Source organism: Acanthopagrus latus, chromosome 14 (assembly GCF_904848185.1).
Source record: "Acanthopagrus latus isolate v.2019 chromosome 14, fAcaLat1.1, whole genome shotgun sequence".
NCBI lineage: Eukaryota > Metazoa > Chordata > Actinopteri > Spariformes > Sparidae > Acanthopagrus > Acanthopagrus latus.
Genome location: NC_051052.1, coordinates 559,579 through 587,400, shown reverse-complemented (window position 1 = coordinate 587,400; position 27,822 = coordinate 559,579). Strand labels below are relative to the sequence as shown.

Sequence of the window (27,822 nt, the reverse complement as noted above, 5' to 3'; positions counted from 1 at the left end):
ATCACAAATACAATCTATCTCTATCCACCTACCTACAGACATACAGTATGAATACTATCTGTCTGGTTACCTGCTCAGACCAGGACTTTGCTGCTGCCTCCAGCTGGCAGTTGAAGCGCTGCAGCAGCATGATTTTGACAGTCACATCAGATAGCCACCGCTGGGCTGATGGATCAGCCATGTGGACGGCTTCATCATAGTTGCAATGGCTGTAGGAGGGGGACTGAAGACTGGGGTGGTTTTGGGCTGATGGATACTGTGGAAGTCGGACAAAGCTTTACCAATTACACACAGCCAGAGAAAGCACAGGAAGTGTAACTAGCATCTCCATCACTGCGACAGGATAATGTTCTGTGCCTGCCGGTTTCTACCAAGCAAACCCTGAGGAGAGTTGTAGTTTTGGGTAAACAAGGTGACAGGAAGTGACCGCGGAGCAACTGTTGACATGAACAGGAAATTATGAATGGAGCGCGACAATCAGTAAACTAGTTATTTTGGATTTCAGTGCAAATTGACTGGAAACCTCAATCTTTCACTGTGGCTAAATTTAGCATCCTGCCTGCTTTTATGACCTGTTTGTGTCACTGCTTGTTTGTGTCCACACAGCAGTAGCCTACTATATGTGCAAGTGAAAGCATGTATGCATAATGTATAGACTTCCAGATCCTGTGAGTGCCTCTTGGGCTCATGTGCTGTTTCCTCTCCTACTGCTGGTAGGCATGAGTTAATAAGTGAGAAGGCCCTTACATGTCCTTATAAGATTCCTGTTAACATTATTATATGTTAATAAGACTATACAAGTCTTATAATGGCACCAAAAATGTGTTTATTTTTATATTATGAGACATTTATAAGCACTTCAAAATTAAGGTTAATGCATTCTTTATTATTAATTTATAAGCAGTTAATGGCTTTTTGAAGCAACCAGATCCATCCTTTATCATGAGGATATAAAAGGGACCCAATTTGCATGCATTAATCACTCTTTCATTGGCTGTATGTGAGCAGACTGTAACACTGCCGATCTCTCTTTGTTGTCTATACAAACCCTTGCAGTTTGGCAGGCTGCATTCTGGGTGCCATTTCTTGCACTTTGGCCTTCATTTCTACCAGTAACAATATGATTGTGCTCAAGTTAATTTCCATGGTTAAGGTGATATCACTTGGAAGAACAGTCAGACAGGTTGTAAATAAACCCCTACAAATGATGGTAGACTAAAGGTGAGAGATAAAATTTTGTCTCCTGCCTCGCTGAGTTTCATAGTCGTGATGTCACCGTGTTCCCAGATCTCAGCAGTTACTTTAGTGATCACAGTGAAACAATAACTGATGAAATGATGTCTGACAGCTTATCTGTATTTCTGTTTACTTGCGCACCAGTGACTTTCCATCAAACGCCATTTCTGCCGAGAATGTGAAAAACTTGAATTCCCTCTGCGTGGGAGGACACGGCACCGTCTTCTTCCTCTCTTGAGTCAAGTCATCCAATAGACATTCTGCAAAATCTGACCCGGAAGCTTAGTCTATACTGCCGTCATTGTAAATGAATCATCAGCCAAACATCACAAAAATGTCAACCTATAAGATGAGTGGGTTTTGTCTGACTACATGTCAGGGGGAGGATGATATCACTGGCCTCTTGATGCACCGAGAGCCTGGGGGTGTCCAAGCTGACTGCAGCTGATGGTGATGATGATGAAGAGGAAGATGATAGGTGGAGAGGAAATATGGAGGAGAGGATGTGAGGATAGAAGGAGGGAGATGACTTCTTTTTCACCCAGACTTCCTCCCTCCAGTGTTGTCTCTGGTGGATTCTTTGCCTGGCTAATAGCATTTGACTCAAGGGACCTTCATCACAACCACAATCCCATCAGCCATCTGTCGCAGTTACCAGTAGCAACATGGGCGCCAATACAGGAGTGCGATAGCAATGTGAGTGGTGTGTTTTGTATTTCAGCCGTAGTCCTCCCGCCTGTTGTTACATAACTCAAGGTTATCTGAGAGAAGCACTAAGAGGTGTGCACCGGCTGCTGTGTTCACTGCTGCTTGTTTAGAGGGCTTTTAACATGACAAAAGCAGACAATGTTCCAAATCCAGGGCCAATCTGGTGTTATGTTTCAGAGATGCAGGAAATAGGCTAAAGTAGGAGCAAAATACAGAAATGTTGAAAGCAAGAGAAATGGTAATTTTTCTATATTCAGGTGGTTGTAGTTGGAAACAACACATTTTCAGTTCATTTCATTTGAAACAATGCTTCAAATCAGCCGCTAACTGCACGGTGTTCATTAGCTAGCCAGGCTAGCTGTTTCCCCTCTGACTCCAGTGTCTGTTATGCTAACCAGCTCCAGGCTCTAGGTCCATACATGTCACCTGCATGAGAGCAGACTGTTCTTGACATCTATCTCAGCATGGCACCATATGAAAATTTCATGCCATCATTATGACCAAAATAATTGCAACTCACAGTATTGTCCCAATAATCATGGAAATATGATTAATAGTGTTGAAATGGTGCATAAACTTGATCTTATATTTTATTTAAGAAAGAATATTGTGCTAATGGAGAAGGGCATGCAAACTGGAGGTTTGGTGTGCAGACCAAATCTATACAGGTCTGTGCACCAGTGTGCTAGAAAGCTTTTTCAAATCATTCATGTAAGGATATTCACGATTGTACAATAAGGACAAATCCTCACGATCAACTTACCCTTAGTGTTTTATCAACATTTGCAGTAATATCTTCCACTGTCCCATCCCTACATCTGTCTGTCAGCAAGACAGCTGGCACCTAAATGTCACACCATTCTTTTAGGGCCTGTGTCCACATAGCGCTGACTGCACTCAGGGATGAAGATGAAGAAAAGGATGAAAAAAAAAAATGCCTGTGTCTTGTCTCTATGACAACAATATCTTCACAACCTCTGCTCTATGATGGACACTGATCCTTTGTTTTTTATTTGGAGGATCTGGGTGATGTCAAGATTCATAGGAGACAAAAATACAGTGAATGTAATCATCTATGCAGGAAAAAGAAGAAGAGTGACTGATTTTGACTGTTTTTGAAGAGATTTTCAACTCCTCTTTGGGAACAATTTTGAAAAAGGACACGGGCCCTTAATGATGGTTTGGTTCCAAAGTAAGTGTCAAAGTAAGCAATACCAGTAAACTTGCATGCATTACACCAAGTCCTGTAAGTCAGTTGTTATAACTGACATACTGTACTGACAACATTTAGTTCTGGTTTCTCTGTGATTTAGCTGCCATAATGTGGCCTAACACCTGTAGTTGTCCAGAACTCACTTCATGTATGTGTGGTCTCTGTGCAAGTACCATGACCTTAAACTGAATCACACTGCACAACTTTTCTTATGAAAACTGATGCACCATGCATAAGCCACAAGTAAACAGACTTCCCCAACAGCACAGTGTGTCTCTTAGCTAACCTGATTAAGACTCTTCTTCCAGTAATAATGAGGACGAGGAATCGCTTCCTGAGCAAACAAAGGCAATTTGTTGTGCTGTTGGGTCTCAGTGTAAAAAAAAAGGAGCTGTGGCTTGTTGTTGGTTGAATGTGTTGGCACGCTCGTCTGGGTGTTTTGTCTGACTGGAACAGCGTATTAACTCAACAAGCCGTGTTGGTATCTGACGTAGAGCCTGCTTAGGATTGCCCAGCAGGAGATTCTACATGGTGAAACTTGTGCAGTGTTGGTAGATCAGACAGCTGACAGGACTCACATGTTGTCTCTTGTGTTGTACTTATCTTAAATGAAGGGAATGAACACATCCATGCATCATCCAGGCATTGTTGTTCAGTGCACTAATCCCATCCCCAAACAGTCTTAAAAAACTTCACCTCCATCCTCCTCCTAAAAGGAGTCATTCATTTTCCCGAATGCCTGTTAAAGGAAGGGTCATGGGGGGGACCTAGTACAGTGGGTTTGGGAGTGCCCTCAATCGGCACAATCTAAAACAACTCATAATCCATTGACCACTATAACAACAAAATATACCAGCACCCTCATATTTGTCAGGCTAAGATCAGCTCTCACTAGCTTCAGATGCACCTCATTAGGCTCTGCCAGCTTCAGCGGTTGTAGGCCAGAGACAGCTGTCACTCGCTGCCCTTGGTGATTTTTTGTCAGACACATCCACGATGTGTGAGCTGCAGCAATACTCTGTCAGATCAGCTGTTACTTGTTGGCTTCAGCTGTCCTTTGTGGGATTCAACTGTGCTTTGTTAAACTCATCTGTACTTTAAGAGATTCAGCTGAATCATCAGATGATTTCCACGCAAGACATTGATGTTCCAACCATTACTACAATCACTTCAAAGGAAGGACTCATTCATGGACAAAAATGCATGCCTGTAGGGTTCACACACACACACACACACACACACACACACACACACACACACACACACACACACACACACACACACACACACACCTGATCCTAACTCAGTCGGCTCATTAGGCAGAAGATGTCATGGACGATAAGACATTAAAAATGTTTCAAGCCCTGATTATTTTTAGCTCCGGAGAGGAGAAAGAAAGCGACTGGAGTGTTTTCTTCATGCAGAGGCACAGCTGCTCCAGTGGTTCCATTTGCTTGACATATAACAGAGCCAAATCAGATGTCACTTTGCAGCTTCGTCTGCATTGGAGAGACACAGAAGGGATTCGAAGTTGAAACTTGAAGGTGGTGTTCCCCGTGCACACAGACTTAGTTGTGATGGCCCACTAGCTTCATCATGACTGCTGTATGAGCTTCCCCTATAACGTAAAATATATTCAGCCCCAGAGATTTACAGTATCAAGAACCCACAAACAACTTATCTTTAACATTACTGTGATAAATGTGGAAACAGCAGCTCTGTGTCTAAAATCTACAGAGGTGACATTTAGTTTTTCTCTACTGAAATACATTTTATTTAAATAAACCTTAAACTGAATGACTTTCACTAAAGCTGCAGGATAGACTTAATATCATGGCAGCGGTGACTGACTGACTGATTGAAATAGTCCATTTGGATAATTGATTGAATACATTTTTAAGTGAGCAAAAACTATGTTCCACTTTTTGTGTTTAATGTGATTGTAAATGAAATCTGTCAGGGTTTTGGACAGTTGCACCAACATTTGAAGATGTCTTGAGCTCTACTACGTTGTGCTGGCACCTTTTATCCAGTTCTGACAGACTAAATGATTATTCAGTCTACTGAAAACATGATCATTATATAAAATGACCTTTTCAGTTCTTTAGCCTGCAAGCCGTTATCTTTTGACCCATTAGGAGGTCCCAACCCAAGCTGCACACCATCACAGACAGAAGAAACCCAGGTATTAGATATTGCCTCTGACAGACGGCACCAGTAGCTCTTGTTTGGACTTTGTAATTTAGAAAGTGACCATGTAATGTGACAGGAAAGTATTTTAAAGTTCTGCGTAAGTTAATGATAGTAGTTATGCTGCTGGGTGAACAGATCCTTCACTGCACAGCCAGGGTTTGTGACCAGGTACTGGTCAGATGCAGGAACATGTAAGGTGTATATCAAAATAATATCAAAAGTGCAAGCAACACATTTTATTCATAGCTTTTTCAATATCATTACACAAAACTGGTGTCTTGGCATAGTAAAAATCAAGTAGAATTGTGTTTTAAATGTTTTCCAGATGTGTTTAGGTAAACCTCCTCTGACTGCAGAGTGAGGAGGAGGAAGCAGAGAGAAGCTGGAGTTTAAAGGTGAGAGGGGAGGGAGAGAGGCAGCTGAAGGCTGGCAGGAGCAGACTTAATTGAGACAGCGAAGGAGAAAATGAGCAGAGAAAGGTCGGGGAGGGGGCAGTGCAAAGAAAGAAACTGATAAGAAAAGAATCGCAGACCAGGTTGAGGAAGGAGGTGTGGAAGGAAAGAAATAGAGAGAGGAAAGGTGGGGGCAGGGCTGTCGGTGCTGGTGGCCTTTCTGAAAGGTTAGTGGCCTGGCCAGAGGGAGAGGGATGGTGAATGGCAGCCGCTCTGCAGGGAGAAGAGGGGAGCTGTGGTCAGGCTGTGGATACAGAGCTGACCACATACACACACACACACACACACTTTTTCACATGGCATTTAAAGCAAAGCACGTTCATCCACGCTGACGACTAAACATTAGCTGACATTTCACATGGACAGAATTAGCTGATGATTGTGCTATTGTTCAAAGATGGTGGTGTGTGTATGTGTGTTGACACAGTGCACAGTACACAGTGTGTGTCTTTTATTCAAATGTGAGCTCTGCGGCAGTTAGCCCCTTTATGCACATGTTGATCATGTTGAATAGTTCATGTTTCGTGCTGAGATAGAGGAACAGTGCAGGTGTCATTTTCAGAGTGCTTTTGGACTTTAAAATTCCGTTTACAAAACAGATGGACTCACTCGTCTTTTATAGGTTGTAAATGGCTGCCTGGAGAGTGTTCCTGTAGATGCAGCTGTGCTTAAGTTAGATAAAGAATTAAGAAGCAGGACCACAGGGTCCTTTCTGCTCATATAGTTCTCTCTTTCTCTACGTTTTTCCACGTCTTTGTCGGTCGTCACAATGTACTGGCTTTCCCTTTGATTGGTCGTATGAATATAGCTTATCGGGGCATTTAAGCATATTCTGTGGTCTGAGTCAGCAAGAATTCCATTTGCTTGACGATTGAAAAGCTGAGTGAAAGGTAGACAGACGAATGGAGACGGATCAAACAGCCCTATTTCCTCTGAAATAAATATAAAATTTCTCCTAATGTGTTGTGGAGAAAATGTAAACACTGCCAGGATTACATTCATTTATTAACGCATTTTTAATGCCAGTCAAGTAAGTGTGACATCCTCATACTGAGCAACACTCATGACGGTGAGCTCAGGAATGCTGGTCGGCACTGTGAAGCACATGGTTTAGAGATCAGTGTCTGAGTTTAGTTGGTACTAATAACACACTTATGTATCCGTATTAAATAGTTCTGCACCGTGATCGTTGATTCACACCACCCTGCTAACTGCTCGACCCTGAAGCATCAGACAGCTCGTTGTTTAGTGACAGAGGACGTCAAGGTGACAGTACAGTGGTTCAAACCTTCTTGGCTTTACAGGCATAGTGCCTTTCAGCTCCTCCCATCTCCCTCGTCTTCATCCTCCTCCTCCTCCTCCTTCCTTCCCATTATGATTTATGTCAGTACATCTGAATTGGAAGTGCTTGGAGACACACCAGGAAGCTGCTGTGAATTGGCACTGTTCTCCTTGCGTTCATTTGTCTTGGCTTCCGTCATTTACAGTTTGTTTCTCACCTCCTCCCTGTATCTCTTCATTTTCTCCTTTCTATTCTATCAGCCTCACAACAGTCTGATGGCCCGTGCCTCTGAAACAGCCTCGTTTCCAGTCAGCGAGCGAGGAGGGCTTAGGTTTCTTGCTGAGGTGGAATTGGTGGCTGGTGTTGGTACTGAACCTGAGAGCTTAAGTATCAGCAGAGTTATAATGGGATGTTAGAGATCAGAATGTCTTCAGAACTGTGTAATGAAACAACAACCTCTTGATTCCTCATATACACACATACAGCCTGCAGCTGTAAACCATTCAAGCATTGTGTTTGCATCCCTGGCATCGTGTTCAAGTGGACTTGGTCCCAGACTGGGTTGCATGTTGTCTCCTCTCCAGTTTGTGATGTTACTGCTCAGAATATGGAGATGCATTCAAGATATTGAGAGCTTCTGGCTTGATGGTGCTATTGGTGAAGTCCATAATCTCAAACCATTCTGTTTATATTGGACAAATCTGCAGCTCACAATTTACATCCTGCCCAAATGAATTTCAGACTAAAACTAGGAACTGTCTTGCAGGGGAATCACCCCAGTCACAACATATTCACACTCAAGCCCACATTATTACATGTCTGCCTGTCGGTCCATGAGTTCAAAGATGGGTGTGCTCCATGTGATGGCAGGTGTATTGCAAAATGGTCTCATAGTTTAGTCATTGAGTCAACATATTTATCAGTTATACTGCACACTGACTCTCCCCACACAAATAGGGCAGTTTACTAGGATCAGGTAGAATAAACCCAGGATATACACTCATTTGTTTTCAAAGAACATCTCTCTCAAATCCTGCCTGACCCTACATTTCTGTCATACCTCATTTCTCAACCAATCTTTTATGACACTCGGTCTGAACATGGTTTCCTTAGTTTTCTGTCAGTGAAGGACAGCTGCCGTTTCTCTACAGAGCCCTTTGATTTGAAAAACGTACAGTACCGTTAAAGAAAAAAGAAAAAAATGTTTACAGGATCTATGGCAACAAAAATAGATTACTAAATGTGCTTTCATGAGAAGGTTGAAATAATAATAGGACCAGTCATAGGGCTTCTTTGAGTTTGTTTTTTCCACCTGGTAGTTTGAGAGAAAGTTGTCCGAATTGTTCATTTTCAGTGGAGCGATTAAATTCTGGTAAACTAATCAGCAGTTAAGTACAGCCTGTGTAGACCAGTGATCCACAACATGCTGCTATTGAAGCACGTGACATGCTTTTCAATCGTTCATCAGTGCTAAGCAGTGTAGCACTTCACATGAAGGATCCAGGCATCCATAATTAAAGCAACATTAACAAGATGACAGGTTCACTGGCAGTTAAACAAGTTTAAGCATGATGTTGCATTTGATTATTGTGAGGGACTGTCCTCTGTGAAGTCAAAGATCGGTTTAACCAGTGAAAGGGTTTAATGTCAGTGCTGACTGTGGCCCCTCATGTTTAATATCTGCCTTGTGATTGTGAGGAAATCAACCTGTGTCTTAAATGACTCATGGTGACTGACACAGTCTGTTCTGTCACATCTGAGCCGTGTCAGTCCTTGCAGGGGAGCAGCACTGATGTGACTGTAGTTAAGATTGGCTAAGGCAGCGTTTACATCAGGTCCGCTGGCTCGACCTGTCGCTGTGATTTGTCTCACTGCGTCTCAGAAACTGAGTGTAATGATGCTCCTGGTTTGAAATGTTGCTTTAGGTTGAAAACCTGTTGAAAGCTGCCCTGATGGTTTATTCACAACTTGTCATCTTGCTGCTCCGTCGCTGAGCCATCTTGTTTCTGCTCCTTTGACTTCACCCTTGTTTCTTTTCTTAAAAAAGACTGTATGACAAGATGTGACAGATGTTCTTTTCTTTATTATCAGAGCTGAAAGTGTGTGTGCATTTGACTTTACACAGCAGACACAGAGCTGAAATAATGAGTGGTCCTTCAGAAAAATTTATTCTTTTACACAAACATTCCCACATTTACAGCATGACCGTATACATACATTTAAAAAAGTATGCAAGTGACTCAAGTGCATCTGCAAACTTAGCTTAGCTAATGTACTTATATGTGGTATAAAGAGCAACTTTGTCGTATATGACTTCCTCCTTTGCTCCCGTTCTAACTACTACAGCCACTAGGGGTCGCTGCCTCACAATAAACAAAAATAGAGTGCTGCGGGAATGAGTCCTAAGACCTGGAAATAAGAAAGTGTTTTTCGCACATCGGCCTCCCTCATTTCAAAGTCGGTGGGTTTTTCTTCGAATGGGTTGTGTTAGTGCCCATGCTGTCTGGCCTCTGCAGCCCTCTGGCCTGGCTGTCCTCCAGGGACTGGAGCAGAGGAACACTCCCAGGTATAGTGCTGCACAGCGGGCTAGATTAGATCCAGGAGCAGCCCCCTGCTGCCCTTCCCTCAGTGACTCCCTCCAGCTCCTGCACATCTGGCATCTCCAGATGTGGGTGTGAAAACGTTGTACACTCTCAGCCTCCATCTGCTGCCAACACATTCTGACCCCCCAGAGAGCTCACTGTGTTCATTCAAGGCCTCTCACTCAGGTGTCAGAGCTGGGGGGGGGGGACAATTAGTCTGTTTTCCTTTTTAATTTTGAATGTGAATATTTATGATTTTCGTTATGTGTCATCTAGAGAGGCATCTGGCCAGAACTAGAGAAGAACTAGTTCAGGCTCTTTTCAAGAGGCCTGTGGGTGTGTGTTACAAACGTGTGTCATCGTGTTTGCAGGGTCGATAACAAAGTTCCTGTTTTGTGAGAAGGAGTCAGGAGTCTTCTTGTGATGCAGCATATGACCGAGAGAGGAAACGCAGAGGGAGAGAGGGAGGGTAGGGGAAGATGAGGCAGAGAGGAAAATAGAGAATCAGTGGAACTCTGAGGGGGGGTTCTCTAGTCAGATGAAGACAAGATCAAGAAATGAAGGGATCAAAGGAGACGGTGAGAATGCTTAACAAGAATGAAAGGCCAAAAGGAAGAGATGTATGGATGTATTAATCATCTGATCACGCATCTGATTAATAAATGGTTTGAATAACGAATAAAATGCAGAATGAATGCAGTTTATTGTGTTAACGTGTGATTTCATTCATGTCAACACAAGAAAGTCTGCAATTATTCCTGCGGTGATGAGCTGAGGAGTGAAATACAGAAGAGTGTTCAGACTGAAAGACAGAACGCAGATGAACAATGAACACGCTGATTGGAGAAAAAGACAGAAGGAAAAGAGGAGAAAAGGGGAAACAGGAAGTGCCTCTAAGGACGAGTGAGGGAGAGAGAGAGGGGATTCTGTCAATTCACTGTTGTTCTCATGTAGTCTCTCTCTCTCTCTCTCACTGTCCTCTCTGCTGTGGACTGGACTGGACGCACTGCTCGGAAGGAGACTGTCCGTGTTTCCGTCTCGTGTACTTTTCTACTTTCTGAGGGGCTCAAACAGGATATTATGCTGAAGTTTAGAGTCAACCAGGGCTCCAGGTGTGTGTGTGTGTGTGTGTGTGTGTGTGTGTGTGTGTGTGTGTGTGTGTGTGTGTGTGTGTTACAGTGTGGCTGAGTGACCTTTTTGCTGTGTTTGTTAAAGGTTCATGATGGATGGATGATGTTGGTATCGTTTTTCTACTGATAGTAGAGTCATGTGTACGTGTACATGTCCCTGTCTTCAGCTCTTCGTCTGCTTAACATTTCAACTGCTGTGGTGATGTTGCACTGACCGAACTCTCTCTCTCTCTCCCTTTCTGGCTGTCTCTCCCTCTCTCTTTCCATACAGTCACAATGAGCGAAAGGTGACCTGTAAACACCCGGTGTCAGGCATCCCCTCCCAGGACAACTGCATCTTTGTTGTAAATGAACAGTAAGTCTCTCTGCACTCCGACACACCCGCGCAGCATTGTATGCTTCTGATTTGTGCTCTGATTTGAAAGGTCAGTGGACACACAAAGCGCCGCTGCAGCTGTGCTCTACAGCTGTGACAGTGTGTGGATGTACTGAGTGTTGATGTAGAGGGACTTCACTATGCCACGCTCCAAAGTCCAAACTTTTGACATGACCAGACAGGACCCAAGAACAATAGAGTGATAGGGGGGAGTCAGGTTGGGCGTCCAGAGTTCCCACAGTTGACGTTCCCTTTGTGTAATGCAGAGGCGCTGCTGGTAGAAGACGGTTTAAACAGATAACACACTCTGAACATCAGGGCCCATATCCACAAAGACTTCTATCTTAAACAAAAACGCTTCGGACAATGGGCGGATGGACGGACGATGAAAAACGTGAAATGCCAATAAAAGCAGCATTTACTCAAAAAGCTGCATCAAACCACTCTCCATTAAAATTTGGGAATTGTGTGTTGATCCGGGCCATTTCACTACAATGTCCAGTATATTGTAACATGCGTCGAAGACAATTTGTGTATTGATGGAATGCAACTTTTTCCGATTGACAAAAGCCCTATTCACACTGGACTAGTATAACCTGGGGACCTCCAGTAACTTGTAATAATTGCAGAGGTCGTCTGTGATCTTAATCCTGTGCGAATCTGCCATGTCTATAATTTGTAAAGTAAAATTCCACCAGAAATGACCTACCATATTTCACCAAACACAGAAGTCATGTGATAATATTAGTCCCGTGCGTATCGGCATCTCTGTGATTTGCGGTCATTTTTTGTTTTTCTCAAGGTTTTTTGTGTCTTGTGTTTTCCTTTATCTCGGTGGAGAATTATGGAGGCTGCGTTGGGAATTATAAATGAAAGCTTTGACAGCATTTTGGGTGCAAATTTAGGAGGCCTATCAAAAGAGCCAAATCTCGTAGATATTTTGCCCTGCTAAATGAAATTCAGGCTTCGGTTTAGTATCACATCAACACATCCTCCTTCCCAAATGACTGAAAGCTGTAGGTCGATTGCCAGTGACTTCCAAAACATCAGGCATCGCTGTTCTTTAATCATCATGACTGTTGAGCCACACACAATCTAGACCTTCACTGTCTGCTCACAGGTCCGTTAGCTTTGGGAAGACCTTGTGGTTTGGGTTAAACTAACTCTGTTATGTATGTGACTTTAGTTCCATAACGCACATGAGGTTCACTACATCACTTAGTTAAAATAATTCCTCACTTTCACTTTCACTTTCACGCTGGACATGCACAGCAGTCTCCCTGGTTGAAGGCCTGGGCTTGTTTGCTTCTTCATTTAAAGACCTGTCTCCTCACTTCCTCCTCTGCTTCCACAATAAATAGTACAACCACCTGGACATTTTTCCAATGAGGTAGGGGTGTCATGATTGCAGTTGTGAAAAAAAATTATGAAAATGAGCTTTCAATCAATTTTTATCATCAAATTGATTCTTTCTATAAAACATGTTACTGAATTTAAAGAAACAGGCTCTGGATCAAAGCGCTGAAACTGTAGAGCTGTAGAAACGACTATGCTACCACACATCATGCTGGACTCAGCATGCAAACACATTTTGTACCCTCTAACCTTTTCTCAATATTAGTGTTACTCTTCCTCAAAAAGAATGTCCCGACCTGTAGTTGTTCCTGCTGGCCATGATGGCTGTTACCCATAATTTGTGATTATGGCATTTGTTCAAGAAATTCGGGTGGTTTTGCTGTTCAGTGTACATAAGGTACAGCCTGTTTTTGTGGGAGAGCATTTGACTGTGGTGTTGTGGAGGAATGACTGCATCATCTGTAGGCCATGTGAAAGCTCTGACTGTTGGATGACGGTCCTTTTTAAACATCCTGATCGGAGGCCGTGTATCCACGCAGCTGTGAGGACTTTAACAGAGCATCAGTGTGCAGCTGGGAGGAGCTGCAGCTCTCCGGCAGCATGGACGCCCACACTGAGAGCAGTAAGACTGGACTCTTATCACAGTCTGCAGTCTGTTCACCGCTCCAAAGCCTCTCTCCGGTTTCCGTGACACAAAATATTCATCGTACAATCCGTTTTCAGTCCTGCTTCTGAGCACAACCTCTCTGTTGGGTGCTGTTGTCAGAGCTTCCTGGAGGCAGTGGTTGAATAGAAAGCAGAGAATTGTGGTTGTTACATCACCCATAAATCATCTTTTCAGTTGGCATGATCACAGCACGGCTGCCCACAGACCAACAGCCCCGTGTCTGTTTCTGACCACGTAACTGTCGTAACTGGAAAACACTTTTATCAAAAATGTGTCCAGATGCCGAATGTTTGTATGTGTTTTTCTATGATAAGTGCATATAAACTGTATTGTTTTTGCGCTGTGTGACCAAACCAAAGAAGAAAATATCTCATTAGTAGCTGTCCCCCAAAATGAGTCATATACTTACTATTTGTTTTGGGAACTGACACTCCATAATGCTGGGACATCTTAGATTGTCCAACACCAACAGAAATATTATAAAGAGATTTATATTCACATTCACTTGTCTGCCAAAGTAATGGTCACGATTTAGGCATGCTCAAAATGCTTTAGAATAACTGAGCACACCATGCAAATGTGTTTTTGCCAAAGATGAACAAAGATGGAAATAAAAATCCCACCTTCTTGCACCCTGCCTGACTACACTGACACTGACTGCCCCTGAACTCTCATAAAGGTAATGTGTTCAACAAGCTCTCTGTGCTTTTTTAATCTGATGAAAACAAAGATGAACCGCTCGAAATGCTAAAATGCCATAACCATATAATCAGACCTCAATCTAAAAAGACCACCTGGCACAGCAGGTGCTCTTCACTGCTGTAAGTGTGTGCTTTGTGCTACTGGGTGAGCTGCTGAACAACAGGCTCAGAGGCTGCGTACTGTGGTAACTGTTGGTAACCGTATCCAGCTACCTCTTGTCTCACTTGCATGTAAGACAACAACCAACATGGCTATTGTTCACCGCAGCATTCACCGCTGTCAAGTGCTGCATAGTCAAGTGCAAGTACTGTGTTAGCACTGGGAAATTCTGGTTGCACTTTCTCTGCCATTATTGTGCCACTGGCTTGCTAATACCTTCAGCCATACATCCACCTAGCCCTGTGGAAGACTCATTCACGTGACGATGGGATGGGCTTGCTACAGGAATATAGATTTAAAAAATAGGGTTTTATTTACCCAGACACAAAAGCTTCTCAGAAACCAAGGCAAACATTTTAACTAAGCTTATTAAAGGTCAATAAAAGATAAGGGAGCACATATATAGTGGCTTGGCCAAACCAAATAATACACAAGGGGGAAACAAAATGGACACCAACTACAACTTAATACAGAGCAAGCTAACTAAACCCAAATCCCCCCCATGGCATAGCAGGAAGTGGCCCAGTCTGATGAGCTTGGCCCAAAATTTAAGAGTGTTTCACCCTCAACCCCGCTGTTTGTTCCACCAGGAAGAGGCCTCCCCCAACCTCCGTACCTCAAGACAGAGACAGAAAAGAAAAGATTAATACAACAGAGAATGATACAGAACCCTACATTGCTTAAATGTGTACATTCTAACAATGCAAGGCTGAAAGTAAATAAACAACTTCTAAATCAAACTGTGTAGTATCAAAGTGTGTAATGTTAATTGTTTGCTGTGGCTGGCTGCAAATTGAATTAACCTGTGTAGAGAATCAAACTAAAGCGGAGCGCAAGTGGGTTAGATTTTACCCTGTGAGGGTGGTTTTATTTGTCAGACCATTTGTTGCATTGATTACTGTATTGGAATTTTCTACAATTATAACAAATAATGCATGTAGAATAATATTCAGACTGTATTAAACATGAACAAATATTATATATGATCTCTTCATCGAATAAAACATAAATGTTAAAAAAAAATCATAAAACCAAAACCATGAATAAAATAAGATCTTTGGCTTGTATTTCAAAACACAATGGGCAATATGAGGTCAGGAGAAGTGACTGAGGTCATGTTCATATACAAATATATGTTGATAAGATATGCACGCTAAGTTAAAGTGAAACTCTTGAGTGAAGGCCAAAATGCAACCTAGGCTTTTTTTGTGAATGTATGAGTCAAACCTTCATGTAAAAGCATAATTACAACAAAAAAGGAATATTTACAAATTAGCAATTGCATCAAAATCTCTATTTTTAAAACAGGAAGAAGGCTCGACACGACATGAGACTTGGCTCATAGTATCACCAGGGTCTCTACACATGAACTTGAGCATTGAGAACATTGTTTGTGTACAGTTTGTGTTTGTGTAGAGTTCACTAAAAAGAAAGTTTTTGAACAACTCACGTTAGCAGTAGCTTGTTCCACTAGCTAATTTTCCCCAAAGCACTCCCAATGAAAAAAAAAAAAATTAAAATAGGGTAAATCTTAAAAGTGCCTCTTTCGTTGTAATTATGCTTTTACATGAAGGTTTGACTCATATACATTCACAAAAAAGCCTAGGTTGTATTTTGATGAGAGTTTCACTTTAATAACATCCATCTTGTTTGTTCTATCAGCTGCTGTCTGTCTCTCTTTCCCTCCTCTGTCTGTATCCATGCAGCTCTCTATGGTTTGTTAATAGCAGCTATGCTACGTATTCACAAATCAAGAAGGATCTCTGAATGTTTTCCCTCCCTCAATGTGTGTTGTCAATTGACTGACTGCTGGATGCTCCCTACCCATCAGGATCCATTTGGCAGACGACACACACACATACAATTCTTACAAAGAAACTACTTTCTCCTCCCCTGGAGATGAGCTACAAAACAACAAAAAGTCAGGATGACGGTGCTGAAATGAAATTTAGAACCGCAGCGCCTGAAACAGACAAACAAACTGCAGCAATTACACACTCCACCGCCAAAAGAGTCGTCAGGATGGTATTTCAATCCGTTCTCGTTTCTGAACTGTGCAGCTGAGACACCAACCCCCAACACACACATACACACACACACACACACACACACACACACACACACCCACACACACACACACACACACACACACACTATCTTAATGCTAACAAGTTTAGTGGAGCTGCACTCTCTGGGCAGCACCGCTCTTGCTCTTTCACTCGCACACTCGCTCTCCAACACTTTCACACTCACCCCATTCATCTCCCATCCCAATTATCTCTTCTGTCACACTGCTCCTGTTAAGGAGTGCTGAGCCCTTTGTGTGTGTGTGTGTGTGTGTGTGTGTGTGTGTGTGTGTGTGTGTGTGTGGTTATGTAAATGAGGTGTGCACGGTTTGTATTTTTAAACTTGTTGAGCAGGGAGGAGGTGAGAAAGTCTCAGGAATGAAAGGTGCTTAACTGAACTGATGCCGCTAATGAGAGTTTCACCTCGTTCCGCCCTGACTGGCATGCAGATGAAAGGTGAAAGCAGAATATCTTTGCTTTGAAGTTCAGTTGAAGTAACTTGCGGACATTGATGAACGTGATTTGACCTGCCGACACAAAGCGTGATGTTTGCAGCGGCAGTGTTTACTATAGCCCGTGACGTGAATGTAACCAAAGAATTGATCAACACAGCCATCAGTCCGCTCTTTCCCCAGCTGTAACGAGTGTCATGTGAAGCGTGCCTGGAGGATGGCGCCTGAGGAAGGCTTACAGGCTTAGAAAACAGAAGTGTCTCAGTCGTCGGTTACATAAACGTCATGTCGGTCTCAGATCTGAATGTTTTTGTGCAACAGTGACATTTTTGGTGTGTGTGATTTAGATGTGATGATGTTCATCATAATCACTGTTGCTCCAGGACCGTCATTTTAACTTACAAAAAAGTCCACATCTGGAGGAAGATGCCATGGCTGAGTGGATTCAGCATAGGACTCCCACTCAGGAGACACAAACCCAGGGTTTGTATCCACTTTAAAACATAGTATTACACTCTTAAAAGTTCACTTTGTATTTTGGTTAGCATTTGGCACTTTAAATACTTTCAGTTTCAGAGAAGATGGCTTGAAATAGACCCTTTTACACTGTGTTATGCGTCCTCTCCCCCTCAAGTCATTAAGCCATGACATTATAAAAACATGATTGTTCGGTGACAATGATGGCCCTGGAGCAACATTGAGGATGATCCAGGAACAACAACACAAGGTTATCAGATCATACAAAGTTTTTGTCCCAATGGTAGCGTTAGAAAAAAGATTGGGATCTTGGGGTCACCAAAAATCTCAGGATCATGAAAATCCATTCGAGATTTCATGGAGATCCAGCCAGGTGTCTATATATTCAGTCAACAGCGAAGGTTTTCCAGCTGTAAAACTTGGAGGGAGAAACTTGAGGCAAAGACAATATGTCACATAAAGGAGAGAGCAGGTGCTTTAAAAACATACTTGACAGGTGACTGGACAAACCATCGGTCTGTCAAGGTGGACACAGATGGTAAATCAAACTCTTACTGAGGTCAGTTGAGAGAAGAGCATCAACATCTTTTCCATCAAGAAAAGCCTCTTCTTTGTTCTTCTTTCAATAATAATACTCTGCAGCTCTGATAGAACTGACGCCAATGCAGCTACACTGACCTCTTGAGGAGCCAGTCTTGTTTTCAGCAGTTACCAACAGTTTCTTCTTGCTGTTGGCCCAACTGAACCAAGCCCGTAGCAGCAAGTTGTTCCTCATAGAACATTAGCTTAAAGCCTGGCAAGGGGGAGCAGCTGAATGCTCAAGATCACAAGATCATGTGATTTTGTGATGTTGAGTATGATGCTGCTTCACATGGCACTTTTCCTGGATTGATGTAGAGATTCAGTGTAATCTATCCTGCCTTAAAACATGTGGCTGCTTGGTGTAGGGTTTAAAGGTACCAATGATAAAATGAAATACAAGGAAGTCCAGTTGGAGTTAGCATTCTGGAAAAAGTTGCCACAGCAGCAATTCTTTTATCTGTTGTCTTCACAACAGTGGCAAACAGTAGAAACGCAGTGTTCACTTTACAGTGTGTGGTTGCATGTTTGTGGCTAGCCAGTCCAGCACCTTGTTAGATATTGTCGCATTACAGAAATACTTGAGCTTTGTCCACCTTTTTCTCCCCAGGGGAACTTGCATTGTTTTGATGGAGCTCTCTACATTTTCACCTGTGCTACACAAATGAACTGGCTCCAGTCAAGTCAATGAGAGGTGTCTTAATGCTACATGAGCCCTCGAGACTCCTCACATCTTCCTTCCTCTCCAACCTTTAAACCAATATGAAAATCAATGAGCTCAAGTTCTAAGCTTTTCCTCCAGGTGCAGTATATTCCCAGTTTAAAATTAAAACCAGCCGAGGTGATCCTTGAGAATTAAACCCTAACCCTAACCCCCAAAAAACCCTGCTCTGCAGCAAGAATGACCGAAGGACACAGGAGTGAAACTCAATGTTTCATGTGTGTTCACTTAGTTTGTCTTTGTGTACAAGTTTAGAATACACTGTAATGACATGCCTCTCATCCTTGTTATTAATGGAAATTAAATGTGTTTTTTCATCTTTAGACAAAGACAAATACTTTAGGGAAGGCATGCTAGTAGCATAGCAACATAGCAACTATTCCCCTGTTGCTTAAAAACAGTTTAAATACTGCATTACCACCACCTTCTGGATCAAGCAAGTCAAGGTTCACAACATTACATCATGAAATGCTGCACAACTCTGTGGCTAATTAGACTGATTTTCCTGAGTGGAATGAAACTACATTAAAACAAATATGGTGGAATTGTTTCAAGCGATTTGTGAAGAGATGGGCAGTTTATTCCAATCAGGCATTGAAAAAAGTAAAGCAAACACCAGACAGTGAAGTGCAACATCGCTGGGCTTTGCACTATTGCCTTTCATGGTCATACAAACACGCTGCATCATATCCAAATCCCAAATCCCATGTTTAGAGATTATCAGAGTGTTGATGTGATATGCAATCAGAACAGCCCAACCAGTCAGCCAAGTTGCACTACCCACAGCAACCATTTACCTGACCTGGACTACTGACAGAAAATCGATGGCAGGTATAACAGTTGGGCTGCCTTCTGGATTTAGAGGCCATATGTGCACTGCATTCATTGATGAGACTGAACAGAACAAACCCTCTTTACACAGTTAGTCTTGTAAATACTGTACAGGCTGTTAATGTTACGTTGACAACATTGCCAACACATGCACATAAGTATTTTTCCATTCTTTGGTTAGTTTTAGTGAATGGGGTGAAGTGGTGGTTTGAACAGTTTGGACCAAAGCTTGGCTAGGACCTGGACATCCTGTTGCCCGATTTAGACATCCAGTGTCATATGGAGTGCTACTCACTACTACAGAAAGCCTACACGCTGGAAGAATGGAGCGTTTATCAGACACCAAGTTCACAAGTCAATAGAATATGTAACAAAGTTATGTCATTTTTGGACATTTTAATGACATCATTAAGTGTTGCATTTTTTTATCCCAGCTAACAATGTGAAGTTTGAATTATGAGATTCATAAAATCCACATCCACAAAGTTGCTTTCAGCCCCTGGTGGGAGTTTTCCTCCTCTCACTGGGATGAACAGTACACCTCCGCAGCTATTGCTGTTATTAGTGACTGTCTAGTTTTGTGATACATTCAGCGCAGTAATATCTTGTTCTGTTGGGCTTCTGGATGTTGCTATCATGCTCTCCCCATCCTCACAAGTTTTCAAAGTAGTGTGTCGTACTCATCTGGCTCAGTCCTGACCCTTTCTGACACTTTGTCTCTTTCTCTCTCTCTTCCTGCTTCCTCCATCTTCCTCCTCACTTAATTATTAACAGATTCTGCACAGACATCTTCAGATGTCAGATTGTTCAAACAACAGAACGATAAGAAGATAAGAAGAATAACAATAGAAAATGATAATCCACAGACACACAAGACTGACTGAAAATCTGGAAGACAGACCGACAAAGAGGCAGAGAACAGATATGGTGATGTTGAACTAATGGGAGGCTCTGAACGATGGTGGGCCGATGGGTTGATCAAAGACATGTCTGGGAAAGCGGATGGAAGAATAGTGTGGCTTTAAATTAATCTGTTTGCCCGAAGGGAGGCAGATTGGTGTTTAGAAGAACAAAGAGTTTGGAGTTTGACCACAGAGGCTTCCTGTTTTCACTCACGTCATGTTTCATTTGCACATACAACAAAAAGACATTTTGGTCACTAACCTGACCTCCAGTGACCTGAGAAATACCCTCATTCATGTGATGTTTCTTGTTTAATTTTTCTTATTTTTGATGTTATGATTTCTGTCTGTTATTCCATGTGGCACAACAGAATTTAATTTCACTTTTTGAGTTCTTATTATTTTGTCATTCTCTCTCCCTCCTTTGTTTCTAGCGTGAATTGTGGCAAGCTTGTCCACCCTGACAAGCCCCTAGAGGCTCTCACCAGGTAATGATCACTCACTTCGCAAGAGCTGCTTCAGCTTCAGCTACACTTTCAGCCTTGATACTTGCTACTATAATACTATTTCCCATTCTGCTAAGTCCCGCCCCTTCCTGTGTGCCCCATGGGACCTTATTTTGGGGGAACAAATGTGGAACAGTCAATGGTGTGAGGCAAGAATTTTTCTACATGAGAAAGTCACAGTTTGTCGTAAAGATTAAGTAAATTATCACCTAGTTTTTATGTAAATTTGCTCAGTGAACTACATCATCTCGCTCACTTTTAATCACCAATACCAACACGGTCGCCACCTTGCACAAAATAGCATTTAAAGAGATCTGGTCATGTAGACAACTGCAGTTATGTGAATGGTGGATTGGTCAGTTGTGTGAGCTGCCCAAATACAGAACCACTCTACAAGGTGTTTTAGGTATTGGTGAACGTAAAGCGAGACCATGTCACTAAAGCGACTGTTGGCTGTTTAGCCTTTATGTATCTGCATTTCACATACTTGATTATTTTTCTGACAAAGTGAGACTTTCTCAAGTGGAAAAAATAATCATGGCAAAATCCGAAAGGGATCAAAACACGATTTGTCTCTCACCATCGACTGCTGTACATGTGTGAGAGGGGAGGAGCTTGGCCTCTGTAATGGCAGTGACTAAACAGGCAAGTGTTCTCTTGCTGCATGTGTTGTTAGTAGCAGGTAAGTTCAGACATCGGCTTCACATGCGAAGGAAGCTACTCCTTCACTCCCACTTCTGACAAGTTCAATAAGAAGATCAGTACAAACAAGACGCTGCAGATTTAATGGAATATACATCGACATCTGTTCATTCATTCGTCCAGCTGCAGGTGTTGCTCTGTGCTTCAATCTGTAGCCAATCACTGTTGGTTTTGTTGATAACCGCTCACAAATCCCATCCAGTGTAATTTAGTAGCAAGCCAAACAGTCTCACAATGCAATTGTCCTTAATGATGCATGAGGTTTGGCTGATGTTGTACCAGAAAGCCCTATAATTAGGCTTTAATGCATAGCACACTATCCTGGTTTCTAACTCTAGAAAAGTTTGGGATAGTCGCTGCTCTTTTTGGAACTAGTGGGTTGGCCAACTACTAAATCCTCATGCTGTAAACCTCTCATCTAGTAGGACTCTCCCCTGGTAATGTGCTCCTTCTCTGATACACAGTAGCTTTGCTTAAGTTCTTAATGTGAAATATGGGATTGTCCCCCATACAGTGCATTTTGATTTATCACGAACAGCATTCATGTTGTAGCATTCAGTCATTTGGGACTAAGCAGCAGCTGTTAGCTGGGATTACCACGAGCAATCACAGACAAATACAGAAATTCAGATCAGCCTCAACATTAAAATGACTTACAGATAAAGTGAATAACATTGATACATGCAGCGCAGTGTTCTGCTGGACTTGGTGCAGGGCTTAGTTCCTCCTGCTTACATTTTTAGTGCTAAACTGGTAATGTTTGTCCCTCACATTTCTCTGTACTTGATGATGATATTGATCTCTTCATGTGATGCTGTAAAACAGAAAGCCAGTCAAGCTGTTCTGTTCATTTCCGTCTAATCTCACTGGTGAAACTCCACCATTCTAGCAACGAGCCGTGACTAACACAAACTGATCGTCCATCTTTGTCTTCAGCTGCATTCTTCTTTGATTCAAGGCTTCACTCCTGTTTGAGAATTCCTTTTCTTCCTCTTGTTTCTCCTTCTAACACTAACTTTATTTCAGACTCTGCGTGAATTGCCTGATGAGCCGCTGTGCAACTCTAATGTAGAAATGATATTCTGGATGATTAATGTGTATGCAATGAGTGGTGTCTCCAGCAGCAGCAGCGGGGAAAGTTAAAATTTCCTCTCTGAATAATAACCGTGTTCAATTTATGCGAACAAGCTCTTTTTTTGTCGCTATCGGAATCAAATTACATCCTGCTTTCCCTCATAAGTGGTTTGTATTACCTCTGAAATGATGAAATAAAATCTGGTGTCAGGTTGCCGCTGTGACTACAAACACCCTCTTCCTTTGTTGAATGATGGGGTCTAAAGTAGAGGCTCAGTATTTTCTTTCTCTCAGCTAAAGCATTCAGCAGTGTCACAGTGAGCTGTGCCTCATTTATCCAATCCTGAAACATTAAAGAAAGAGGATTCCATTACTGAGAATATACCTGAAGTCATTCTCACAGCCAAAGTAAACATGATTCAGCATAGAAATGAACACAGAGTAGCAGAGTCATTTAGCATTAGAGCTGACTTGATTGCTACCTCCTTATCTTAGTTTCTTTGTGGCATTGATCTAGCTAGGGACCCACAACATTTCTCACCGTTCCCTCGTAGCATGTTTAGTTGGGCAGGAAGCAGCTGGCTGTGAGCTCGGGAGTGCTGTGAGAAAACACACTGCACATGCGTCCGTATGATCAACAGTGCCCCTTTGTGGTTTGCTATCTGTTTTGTATTTGACCTTGTGACATCAGAGCGGGAAGGATTTGATTGGTGACAGTGGGTAGAGCAGGCGTCCCATGTACAGAGGCTGTGTCCTTGCTGCTGCGGTCAGGGGTTTGAGTCCCGGCCTGGGCCCCTGCTGCATGTCACTCCCCCTCTCTCTCATCCTGTTTCCTGTCATGTCTTCAGCTGTACTGTTGATAAAGCCAAAAGTCCAAAAAACATATAAAAAAGAAAAAAATACAGTGAATACTATCGCCTAGGCCAGGAAGAGCAAGCGTGATGGTGACGTCACCAGCTGCCACATGCACTTGCTCCTCATTAGGAACAATTGATAGACGATGCTGGCGCTCTGACAGAAACGCTATGTGGACACAGCTTTTGGGACTTTTGTTTTCCTTAATTGTAATTAAATCATAATCACTGACAATTGTGAAGATGAGTTCAATGCAAGTAGATGTTCCTGAGTCATCAGAGTTTTGACATACAGTATCTTTGATGGCTTTGGAATTCCCTAACTATCCTCAGTAAGTCTTACCAGCTCACTTTATGAGCAGTCACAGGGACATCAAGTTGAACTATTGAACGGATGCACACAAAGATATACTCACAAGAAGACATAACAACAAGAAGATGTGTGTTGTGTCCTACAACACACAAACGGAGACATTCTGCTCTCATCTCCAGGTCACACATTGGGGTGATCTGGCTTGTGTGTGATTCCGATGTTCAGTGTGAGTCACAAGGCTGCGAGTGTTTGAACTTTTATGTCAGGCTAATAAATCTCAGGACAGGGCTCTTTGTAACTGAAGAGTTCCAGACTGTTATCTAGCATCGAGTTTTTGTGTCATCAACCATTGTGCTGTTTAATTGCACTGGAGGAAGAGAGCTGGCTGCTCTGATTGTGTAGCTGAACGCTGATTCACACTGTGATGATGTGTTCCTGTAAAAATGCAATTCTAGATGGCCATCATCTGAGAATGAGTTGCTGAATACCAGGTCTTTAGTGGAAGAAACTACCTCATCCACATTCAACTCCATTTCAACACCAACACCAAGTCTCATCCTTGAGTAAAAGATAGTGTTAGAATATTACTCGGATAAAAGTGAAAGTCACCCATATCAATAGTACACAGGTGAGGTTATTTTTTAAATTATCTGATATTAGATGTACTTCAGTATCAAAAGTAAAAGTAAAAGTAAATTATATTATATATAATAATATATTTCTTTTTTGCCAATGAAATAAATTAATTTTCAAATGTGCTGCTTTGGCTACGAAGCAACTTTCTGCAAAGTAAGTAGTGACCAAAGTTGTCAAATAAATGCAGTGGAATAAAAAGCATAATATTGGGCTCCAAAATGAAGTGGAGTGGAATTATACAGTAGCAATAAACAGAAATACCCAAGAAAAGTACAAAATGGTACCAGGGTTACGAGCTTCATTCCACTACTATGGTTAGTAAATGAACTTGGCTCAGGTCAGATAATGTTAACAGCAGCTTGAACAGTTTTTGATACTCAGTACTATTATATAGCTTTCCTTTGAATGCAAGGCTCAACTCATTGGATGCTTTCTTTATTACTACTAGTGCAGTGCCCGTAGGAAGCATGTATTCCTATAGAAAAGTGGGAGGTTAAGTAGATTTTTCATGGATGTCCAAATGAGGTTGTGTTTGAAGGTGGGACGTCAGGGATGTAATTGGCTGTTTTTGACTACTTTTGATTATACCATTACATTTCACCTTAAAAAACATTTACCTTGCCTGTTTGGTGTCATTATTTTGAGCACATTTTTTTCATTTTGACATACTATATTAACACTATGGACCTAAAATCACAAAATAACATAAAATCAGAGTAGGAAAAAGTTGTTTAATGAACCAATTGTTTTAGTTAGGGTTATATATAATGCAAATATAAATTGTTGTTTAATAAATTTGCGCATAAGTTTTTGAAATTTACAAAGTTCTATGTAACTATTTACATTTAAATGCAGGCGATGCCTCAGGCTCAGGGCTCCTCAGCTCATTCCTGCCTGTTCCACATTCAGCAGTCTCCTCATTGTTTTGACACACAACATAAAAAAACGACTCCACTACACACTAAACACACAGCACTAAACACTATATAACACACTAACTACACACTCCAAACACACTATATGACACAGATCTCTCAACTCTCAAACCTCACCATCTCTGTCGCTGTCTGTATCACTGCCGGCGTCCCTAACAAAACTTCCCCCGTTCCTCTCCAACCAAACTTGCTGCTTGGACACTTTGTGACAAAAGCCAGTTTTTACCGTTTCTTTCTGCACCAGACACAAAGCAAACGTGACGGAAATGTTCACGAAAAAGCGTGGCAGACATTTTTTACCCTAAGTCCGGTTTTGGACCTGCAGGTGCGTCCGTCGGCCGTGTTAGCGGCTAGCAGCAGCTACACACGAACATCCACAGATTCCGATTCCACTTTGCTGTCCTCTGGATCTCCTCAGACCCGAACAGACTCAGTCCGGACTCGTTTAGTCTCATTAATTCACAACAGTCAGTTTAGATGCACAGAACGGGACCAAACCACCGGCAATATCCTGGTCCAGCTCATGCCACTGCAGGTATAAATCCGCTTGTTTCTTACGGTGCGGGGTGGCGGTGGGCTCTGTAGTGATTGACTCTGGTGCGCATGTGACTATGGTGGCTATGGGTGACAATGCTAGCAGAATTCGTAAAGCATTTATGAAATAATTTATTAATGGTGTCATCGTGGTCCAAACAAATCTGACATCGCACACCCAGCAGCCATGTTGAAACTCTCAGATCAGTCTGATCCTGATCTGCAGAGATATTTGAGGAACACACACACACATAGACACACAGACAGACAGAGATTCCTTGCTTTTATAGAGAGATTGTCTGTTTCCAAACTGATTCTAATTGTAATAAAAGCATTGCAGTTACTTGTGCAATGTCACCACAATGACAAGTTCTCTTTGACTGAAACCAGAAGTAAGATAGTAGAGAGAACAAAAAGTAGACGAGCTGAGTCATCAGTTATATCACTCACATCGAGAGCAAATAAACACTGATGCGCACAGTGAAGAGGAATTCATCCTGCAAACACATGGATCTTATTGCATTCCAGAGCTTGGTGATCCTGCTTAGAGCAGCTAGCACTCACGTGAACAGTTTCATTAGCGAGTCGTCACTGGGGAGAGAAGAAACAAAGCAGCTGGACAGGATCAATGGAGGAAAGGTTCATAAAGGCTAAGACAGTCGTGTGACTGAAAGATGAAAAGGCAGACGAGATCAGATGCTGGAAAGGATTGGAAAAGCAGAAAGAAGCGAAAACATTGGCTGGTGTGTGTGTGTGTGTGTGTGTGTGTGTGTGTGTGTGTGTGTGTGTGTTAGTCACCCTGATTTGGGTGTAGGGCTGTTGTTTTTAGAGGTGGGTGAAGGCCTTCTCTCTTTCTCACAGTCCGCTGGCCGGCATTTCAGTGTCACCAACAGAGCCACCAAATTGGAGCAATTTCAGAACATCCGCCCCTGGCAACAATAGCTCCCCGTTTCCTAAGGGCTAAATGTCTTCACTTGGAGACACTGAACACACACACACACACACACACACACACACACACACACACTTGAGACTGATATATGTGAATGCTGCCAGCTCAGCTGAAACATTTTTCATAATGAGTGTATTCTGACTCTGACTGCTTGAGCTCATCCAGTTAAATCATTGAGGCTGGCAGGCTGCTGTGAGTGTTTGTGTCTCCATATTGTGGGTGTCTCTGCAGTCAGTCACTGGCACTACTGTTGCAGTAGCAACATGGCTAATGCTAGCTGCCTGGCTATTGTCCAAAGCAAAAAACAACTGCACGGTTCCAGTTTGAGCTGGAAACCCTGATCAGTCAGTGCTGCAAAATGTCAGATAAAACAGCCAATTGTATAAAAAAAAGTTGGCAGATTTTGTTACTTACTGATCTTTGCTTCTTTTTGCCTCCTCTACCGGCGGGCTTTTTCTTTTATAGTGTAGTTTCCACAGTTATTCCAGTTGTTTCACCATTAGCTGAGGATAGTGACCTCCTGTTTTGGTTGTGTAATGGGCAGACTGAGAGTCATATTCCTCTGTATTCCTCTTATTACCAAAGTTTAGTCACAGCCCTAAAAACACACAACACTATATTTTTGTTTAACACTCCAAATCAGTTTCTATAAAATACCGGTTGTCAGTCACATATTGTCCCAGTTCTTTCCTCCCTTCAATGGCTTCCAGAATCAATTTCAACATTTTGTTAATCACATATAAGGCTCTGCATTATCTGGCATATACATAACATCATTACTGAGCCCTTATTCTAGTGGCTATCCTCTCTGGTCATTTGATCGGGGCTTTTTATCTGTTCCCCATTCCCCACAGAGGTGATTGTGCTATTGCAGTGGCAGCTCCAAAACTATGGAATGGCCCTTTTCAGTCCATCAGATGTTCAGAGTATGCGGTCTGCGAATAAAGCATAATTAGCATTCTCATAAATTCTCCCAGCTTTGCCTCACTTTGACTTCAGCTGACGGTTGGTTGGTTGGTTGGTTGGATGGATTGTTGGTTGGTTGGTTGGTTGGTTGATTGGATGGATGGATGGATGTTTGGTTGGATGGATGGATGGATGGATGGATGGTTGGTTGGTTGGTTGGATGGATGGATGGTTGGTTGGATGGATGGATGGATGGATGGATGGATGGATGGTTGGTTGGTTGGTTGGATGGATGGTTGGTTGGTTGGTTGGTTGGTTGGAGGGAT

At 42.4% G+C, this 27,822-nt stretch overlaps 1 protein-coding gene across 10 annotated transcripts in view; it reads left to right on the top strand.

Moving 5' to 3' along the window:
- plekha5 (pleckstrin homology domain containing, family A member 5) overlaps positions 1-27,822 on the top strand; it is a 217,622-nt gene that overhangs the window by 130,692 nt on the left and 59,108 nt on the right. For 7 of the 10 annotated variants that reach the window (XM_037121035.1, XM_037121034.1, XM_037121031.1 and 4 more), the window contains exons 4-5: positions 11,068-11,151; positions 20,519-20,572. In XM_037121035.1, the coding sequence (XP_036976930.1) occupies positions 11,068-11,151; positions 20,519-20,572 (138 nt within the window). Of the gene's footprint in view, positions 1-11,067; positions 11,152-14,646; positions 14,791-20,518; positions 20,573-27,822 lie in introns of those variants that run through there. The other 3 variants (XM_037121045.1, XM_037121030.1, XM_037121038.1) reach the window with 2 other exon arrangements.